This window comes from Phaethon lepturus, unplaced genomic scaffold (genome assembly GCF_000687285.1).
Source record: "Phaethon lepturus isolate BGI_N335 unplaced genomic scaffold, ASM68728v1 scaffold27592, whole genome shotgun sequence".
Taxonomy (NCBI): Eukaryota; Metazoa; Chordata; class Aves; order Phaethontiformes; family Phaethontidae; genus Phaethon; species Phaethon lepturus.
Window position 1 is genome coordinate 24,079 of NW_010523012.1, and position 8,529 is coordinate 32,607.

The 8,529-nt window shown below is 39.9% G+C and overlaps 1 protein-coding gene across 3 annotated transcripts in view; it reads right to left on the reverse strand.

The window, feature by feature from the left end:
* Window positions 1–426: 426 nt before the first annotated feature.
* PTP4A2 (protein tyrosine phosphatase type IVA, member 2) overlaps window positions 427–8,529 on the reverse strand; it is a 10,571-nt gene continuing 2,468 nt past the window's right edge. For 2 of the 3 annotated variants that reach the window (XM_010282003.1, XM_010282005.1), the window contains 3 exons: window positions 3,871–4,001; window positions 1,782–1,856; window positions 427–665 (listed from right to left, as the gene is read on the reverse strand). In XM_010282003.1, the coding sequence (XP_010280305.1) occupies window positions 557–665; window positions 1,782–1,856; window positions 3,871–4,001 (315 nt within the window). In that variant the 3' untranslated portion in view covers window positions 427–556. The remainder of the gene's footprint in view (window positions 666–1,781; window positions 1,857–3,870; window positions 4,002–8,529) is intronic. The other variant, XM_010282004.1, reaches the window with a different exon arrangement.

The following is an 8,529-nucleotide window of genomic DNA, read 5'->3' on the forward strand; positions in this document are numbered from 1 at the left end:
AGACATACAACACAGACATCACCAAATCTCTAGAATATGCCCAGGCTGGGCTTAAGGCTGTCAGACTGCTCCCATACAGCAAAGGCTCCTCCTCATGTCTCTCTGCCAGGTCCCAGCAAGGTTAAAAAAAAAAGGCAACTCGATTTAAAAGAGTCCCACAGGAATTAATGTATATGCCCTAACTGTGGGGTACTTTCCTCAAATCAAGAAAATAGTTTCTGCACAAGCCAATGCTCTGCTGGTTTTCCTTAGACATAAAATTTACTTTATTTCTTTTCTTAAAAAGTTAAAAATACAGAAGGTTCAGAAACTGATTTTCTCCTTGCAGATGTTCAAACTGCAGCTTAAGGAGAAAACAATCCTTCACTGAAATGTTTCTCTTAATTTTTTTTTTTATTTTTATTTTTTTCAATCATCACCACCATTAGGACAGAGGTTGAGGAGCACTGACTCCACCACTAATTTGATGACGTAGTTTGATTCCAGATTCACATTTCCAGGTGCCAAGAGTCCAGAAAACAGCCATGATAACTTCTGCCTTCGTTTGAGATTTTTTTTATTGAACACAGCAGTGACCGTTGGCATCTTTGAAGCGTAATCGCATCTTAGGTCGGTATTTCTCAAGATAAAGCAGCTGTTTGGAATTGAAAGCTCCCCTCCTTTTCCTAAAACAAAGAGAACGAAGGCTAATCAATGCTTCAATCACCACATACATTCTAAGGCAGATTAGTCCTCATTTCAAAGCTTTTCTGTATCTACGAAACAGCATTTTGGCTTGGTTCCATATCCACTGACACTTTGAGGAAGGATGAACCAGGCCAGCACATGCAGTTCATCACCTACATGCCAATATTAAAATCAAAATCCAGTTAGCAAATTTCAGCATATTTTCTTGGATCAGGAGAGCTTATTTCCATTGCCAGAACTAGTCACTGAATAACATCAAGGTCACCCTTTCCCTGCAGATGCATGTGCTACTTATTATATTAGCTAAGTAAGACCATGACATTCAGATACAAATATGCAAGAGGTTCTCAGAAAAGAGCTTCTCGGTATAAAAAGTACCATACTCAAGAAGAGAAAAAAGGAATTTAAGAAAGGAAAAAAATCAGAAAAAAATCTGTTGACAGCAATACAGTTTACAAAAATAACTGAAGACCCTAGGAAGCCATAAAAGGATGAATTGCTTTTTTGGCAAAGCTCATTCAACATAATCTTACCTGCTGGGTTTCATTTCAAGATCTGATGTTATCACTAAACCAGAGCTCTGCAGTCTCATCCTTCACCAGTGGTGTTATTTTCCAGACAGGGTGGTTGCTGACATTTCCTGGGTGGATAACGCACTCACCCACAACACCTGTAGGGTGCTGGTGCTCACCTCCTTGCTATAGACATTCTGCATGGGGGCCCAACCTCACTAGAATTTTTTTTTTTTTTTTTAATTAGGAGCAGTTAGTCCATATCATCCACAATTTTTACAGCCCCAACCTAGACATTTTTTCCTGCCAAGTTCAAAATCTTTGAGTCTTAGGTCAACGGCTTAATATATTAAGCCCAGACTTTAAAAAAAAAAAATCCTCTTTTAATCCTCATCTCTAAAACAGAAGAACAGCCACAAGCCTCAGCATTAATGTCAAAGTCATGCCCATTATTGTCAGGATATAGCTACTAGAAAACAAATCAGAAACCTAACAAATCAGAAATCAGCTTTGCTGAAGACATGTGGTTCAAATACAACATAAACTGAGAGATTTTTTTGAGAATGGGGAAGTTTAACTTACTGCCTTATAAACTGAACTGCATCTTCGTACTTCATTCCACATTCAATGAGAGCAAGTGCAACCAGTACAGGAGCCCTAAAGAAGAAATCAATATTTAAGGAAAATCTAGAGAAACAGTATATTGAACACCTCAAAATACATCAAATTAATCTATAAACAGATAGCTTAATTATTTCCTCTTTAAGCATTATCTACAGAAAGACACTTACCTGCTGACTACCTATATGTAAAATTTCTTTTAGTGAACATCTCTGCTTCCAGCACACACACACAAAAAAAAGATCAATAGCTCCTTAGTGTTTGGGGCATGAAACAATAATTCTAGATTTTTATGCTTTCTCATGTCATTATAACCTAATTTTCTACTTTGCTAAAACAAGTGTGTGATACCTCTTGCATGCATTTTGTCTATGATGCTGTAGATTTAGCTGTACATGAGAGATCTACGAAGCATCTAACAGATTACTTTTAATTAAAAAAAATTCTGTATATGCTGTATATGGAACTGGTTGTTCCAAGGACAACACAGTCCAACTTTCTACTTTGGGGTCCACATTTTGGGAATCAGTTAAATGTAAAGAGCTGGCTTGTCAAACAAGCAGAAATCACAGTACACGCTGACTTTCTCCTAGACTGGTGTTCACCCCACTAAACACACACTGTTGCAGCAGGTACCTCAGAGTAGAGTAGCGAAGGGTTAAACAGGTGCTAGCAATTGGACAACTTGTACTCAGGGCTAAACAAAAACATAGTTCAAGAGAAACAACTCTCACTATCATTGCCATGCTGCACCTGCATAAACAGAATTATTCGCTTTCCAAAGTCACTAACAAAAAAAAAAAAGCTGTCTCTTTTTACTATAGTTGAAGTTCAATTCCCCACTGCAGGCAGACAGTTTTCCAGATTAAAGCAAGAATCTGTAAAGCTCTTGCTTTTCCCTCTGCCAGAAGTAGGCTGAGACACCAGCAGAAAGGTCATTCTGTAAGGAATAGACACAACTTTATGTGATATACAGAAGATGGGAAGCTTCTGGTACCCTTTGGCCTGGTATGATGCAAGAAACAGGAGAGATAAAAATCATTTGAGTTACACATGTCCACCTTCCTAAAGGTGTTCCTCAGATAAAAATAGAGCAGAAATGGATAAACAGATGTTAATTGCCTTGGGTTTTTGCCTATTGTGTCTTTAAATATTGGCCGTTTCTCCCTCTACCTCTTCACTTCCCCCCCATCTCTTCCTCTCCGCAAGTGGAAATTTAGGAGCTTGACACACCCCAACTCTGTGCTTATTTGACTTCTTTAATACACCTTTCTTGCCCACTCATTCATATCCTTTAATATTAACAGTCCCATGGTTATTGTAAGAACACTAACACTTAAACTCCATTTCCTCCTAGCCCATAGGATATATATAACATTCAGAGATTACAGCTGGGAATATGAATGTAGCATTTAGCTTCCCTGAATCAGTCTTTTTTAATTTCATCTTGAAAGGAAGTTCTTCCCAAAGAAGGAAGTTATATTTTGAGCAGTGAGGACAGAAACATCAGTCTGCATGTGAGCAAGAAATACAAGCCTAACTCCTCTTACCACTGAAGTGAAGCCGCTTTAGAGTAAGAAAGTAATTGAACCAGTTTTTCTAAAATTTTTATTACCACATGCTTAATAGTATACCAGTTAAAAACAGGGGGAAATTTAAAAAAACACCCAACTGTACAGCCTTAGAAATTGTACTATACATGTACACAGCAATTGTCAAGAAGCACAAGAGATTTTATTGTTTTTGCAGAACAACACATGCTTTCAAATTGCATCTCTAACTGCTCGTGTCGTTCATCGTTGACAGAAGTGTTCTGAAGAATCTCTCCAAGTTTTTCCTCTCATCCTTGATCAGAGCTATGAAATTACTTAAGATTTTTAAGCTGCAGTAAGTCTCTTTTTCTAATGACACAAACTTGATGCTGCTGCTTTAAAGTGTTACTTGGGAGAAAACAGAGACATTGACTTTTACTTAACACCTCCCATGACCTATCTCCCAAACAAATAAACTAAGTCAGTCCAGTATAAAAACAAGACAGCAGAATACTAACCTTCCCAACCCTGCAACACAGTGAACAGCGACACAGCATCCAGGCTCTTCACGAAATTTGGTTTTCAACAGGTTTAGCCAGTCATCAACTATCTGATTTGGGGGTGGTGCTCCATCATCAAATGGCCAGTCCTTTGAAGGAAAAAAAGGACATTAGCTATATGGATTTCAGTCCATAGTTAGCAGCAAGGTAACCGGAACTGGGAGAAGCAAAAATATTCCACTCAGCAAGAAGTGCATATTACACGAACAGTTCTGTCAGTATTTTTCTGGTTGCACAGAAGTTTGCAAGTCAATATCATAATGCAACACTAAATGTTTAATAACCATTTAATTGCTCTTTTCAATTAAATGTCAATACAACTCTAACTCCTTTGTAGTATAGGATTTTTAGAAAAATAGCTGCCCTTGAAATCTCACTTTATTAAAAATACGTAAAAATCAATAGACATTTCAAATAAACATCTGAAAGATGAGAACTCTGTAGACTTTTGCCTGTGATTGTGTCAACCTTTTAAAATACTATTTGTACTGCAGACTCTCTACAGAGAAGCTACTTCATAACAATTCAAGGGGGTGAGCAGAGGAGAAGGTACTTCATAAGAACTCCCACGGATCAGCTTGTCCAGCTGCCACAAGTCCAATAAGCAAGACAGTTAAAACTACCCGCGTATTTTCAAGTAAAAGAAAAACCACATTCACAAGCAAAAAAGAAGAGTGCATAGACAAAGGCAAAGTCAACAACTCGGCAGCATTTACAATTACATTTCTACCTATCAAAGGGGTAGCCAACATTTAAACTACATAGGCCACATTTAATATCATCAGCATGGCTGCCAATCAGAATTACATGTCAGAAGCTTCCCATTTTCCTGAGGTCACAGCTCTCTCCTGGAACTTGTGCTAAGTGGAGTACTACATGTCCTACATTTCAGGACCAAGCACAACATCACATGCTTTATAATCTTCTCAGACACACGGAGTGCTGTAGAAAGCGCACTCCTAGATTCAGGGGAAAAAAATTAGCACTTTTCATTAGATGACTGCAATGCATTTTACAAGAGAGACTCATAGCCAGAGTTCCATATTATTTAATAATCTCTCAGAATGGTAGGGAAAGGAATTTGAAAGGAGCCCTCTTCTTCCCTCATTGGCTAGAAACAAGTCTTTCATGTAGTATCTTGAGAGCAGGTTACCATGAAGTAATATTCTCTGAAGACTCAAAGCAGCACGCAGAAACTCTGAAGATGTGCAACCAAAGGTAAAAAAAAAAGCCAGACTTCTCATTTTGAAATGCACTTATTGCTACCCTAATACTTCCCAAATAGCAGGTACGGCTCAGCACAGACCTGTGCCCAAGAGCACCTTATAAATGTGTCAGCACTCAAAAAAAGTTGCAAGGTGGAAATCTGTGTCTCAGAACTACAAAACCAAAAAGCTTTAGGTTACTGAAATAACTTTATATGCAATTAAATCAGAAAGACACACAAAGCCTGAAGAGTGCAGAGAACTCCTTTTTTAAACCAAATGGGAAATTAAAAATACCTGAGACAACACAGCAAAATAGAAGGCTATAGAAACAAGATCCTAAAGCAAAACTTGTACTTTCTAATAAAAGGCTTTTACAAGATTTTCCACTCAATCACACACTGTATTATTGTAGGCCTAGTGTCATCCACTGTCCCAGGAAGAGACGTATGGGCTGCCAAGAGAAGAGGCATTACCCATTACAAGATGCTTTCATTTGAAACTACCTTGCAAAGAACAGGATTTACATGTCAGTTCTGTGTCCTAGTTTTGGATTAAATTAAATCCTTTCCTTCAAATCAAATACAGGAGGTTACTACATTACTTTAGCTTACATGTTAACCACCATGTCCAAACAACTCTTGTGGTGGCCTGAATTAATCACAATCATAATTTCTCCACAGAGCATCACCTTCTTGGGAATGATACACCACTGACAATAAATGAGCACTCATAAAACACTGCTGCATGGGATGCTGCCCAGAATGAGGAACAATAGTAATTCTGGGACTAGAACAGTAACTGCAGCAAAGTTTAGCAGTCTTTTTCCTGATTATCAGTTCTCCAGCATCACCTCCGAATTCCTGTCGAACAGGATAGGAAACAAATTCCTAAGTTCCACAACCAAAACAGTCATTAATAGGCAGGATGATGCACTGAGATTGCACAAACAGAAAACATAGCCCTTTTGTGCCACTCTGCAGTAGCTGGGAAGGACAATAGGCAAGAAAGCATTATTCTTATTTACCCTTTATCTGGAGCAGCCTTACTCAGCAGAGCAGCAAACAGGGTTTGTCAATCATCAAAGACTGCAGGATTGGCAATGCAGAACTGAGATGACCAAGAAGCAGTAACAGGACTTTAAAGTGACAAAGAACCCTTTCTTCACAACCCGTGTACAACTCGCACTGAAGTTACAGCAATAAAACGCTCCCAGAACTGCCTGCATCTGCGTAGGATGGGACCGCAGCCACCAGCATGGAACTTTCCCACCTTCAATACCACAGCCCATGGCGATGCAGTAAATGTCAGATGGCAATGAAGCCACATCTCTAACACGGGCACTCCCGACTGCCTGGTAGCGTCCGGTGGTGGCCATTCTGGAGGGCACAGAGCATAAAGAAAGTCTGATCCAGGGATGAACAGTAAATGAAGGACCAATAGAAGCAGAACCATGAAACATGTCTTAGATCCTCAAGATGAACAAAAATATGGCAGCCTCCTTGGTTGCCAGCCAGTGCAAAAACACTTCCAGAAAAAAACCTACCAGTTTTTCCCGATGTGGCATTTCTATGTCACAAGACCTTACACATGAATGTAACTATAAGAACTGCAGAAGCCCACAGAAACTAAATCTGTCCCCGCCTTCTGTCTCCTGGATTTAATCTCTGTTGATAAACAAGCGCATGCAATAGTACTACTTCAAACATAGAACATCTAATTCTCTACTTTCTCACTATGCCATCTGCCAAAGCAACTCTCTAGCTGCTACATTCTACCCATCTTGCCAGTACATGATCCTGTATCACGGCATGAGACCAGGCTTTGCTACAATGCTCTCATTTTCAGGGGTTTCACTATGCCTTTGACCTCGACAGTTTTAAAATAGACACTAATCACTCTCAGGCTGTGTTTTTAATCTTAATGTTATTTTTGCAAGCAAATATTAGCTTTAAATAGTGACATGTTATTTTCTCAGCCAGATGGTAATTCAATACCATTTCTGAACAGCAACAGGACTCTACTTTGAAAAAGCAGGCATTCATAGGAAGGAAGAGCTATACAGGAGGTGGTCATGCTGGTGACTAGTTAAGCTTATCTCAAATAGCAAAACACTATGGCAATACAGTAAATTACTAAGACAACCTCATGACTGGGATCATCAGGATCAGTGATGACATTAGCAGCAAGCCTTCCCTGTCACCTCCTGCTTTCTGCAACCCTTAACAGATGTCTGGTGGATTTATGCTCTCTACTGTTTTGCCTTCTGCAGCAGTGGAATACTAAGAACTGGTACATACCAAATGCGGAGAGGCTTGTTAGAGGAGGCAAATGCGTACAGATACAAGACTCTCGCATGTGTTACTCAAAGTGAAATGCTCTCCAACAGAACAGTGCTGAGCAGAGCCGGCAGAAACAGCATTTCCATTTTTTAGAAAAGCTTCCTCAAAAAACTGCTTTCAGTTCAAATCTAGCCAAGACCAAGTTTTTAAAGTCTCTTGAGAACGAAAATCCCCAAACTCTTTCAGAAGCGCAGGCTCCAGAGCACAGAGCACACCCCAGCTCCTGCAGCTGCCACGGCCACAGACTGGAAAAGGTTGATTTCGCTCACAGCTGTAGGAGCTGAGGTCAGCTGGCCTCACAGGGCAGCCACCCTGGCAGAGCTGGACACCTGCAAAACTGTCCTAAGTCTTCTAGGAAGAAGTCAGATCTCTGCTCTGGCACAGGAACACACAAATACTCAAAGGCCCAGCTTAAATCAGGGCTCTGAGGGCTTCCACACCAGAATTTTAATCCTTACAGTCTCTGGCAACCTTAGGAGTATCACAGCTAGAGGTTTTGCCACAGCATGCCCAAAAATACTGTGATGTTCAAGTCCAAGACATCTCTAGAGTGAACAAAAACGCTACTCCAGAGCGCAGCCCTAGGAGCACTAGTAGCCCTGTAGTGCCTGATTTTTCCAACAACACTGAGGCACACGTGGCTGCCTGGAACTGGAGTAAATGCTTACTAGGGCCGGGAGCCAAGGAACCTGACTGACTTGTACGTGGAGTTTTCAGATATGCCAGGATAAAAGTTTTTCTCCTAATGGAAAACTGCAGAAGTTTTCCTCCAACTGAGCCATAAAAATCAAGAGGCAATAGAAGACTGACTACCTGCAACAAGAAGGTAAGATGCAATTTCTGGCCTCACAACAGAGTATTACTCACTCCAGTAAAATAAACTGATTATATCTGACACACTATAATAATTCAGAAGCATTGCCTGGAAAAATACCGCCTGCAAGCTTAGTATGAGCACACACCTATTAAAAAAACCTTCCCTAAAACACCAAGCAATACTAGACAATATAGTCAGACAGTCATTGCATAATGTTAACTCTGAGTAGCAGTTAAGGAATTCCACCTGCTGA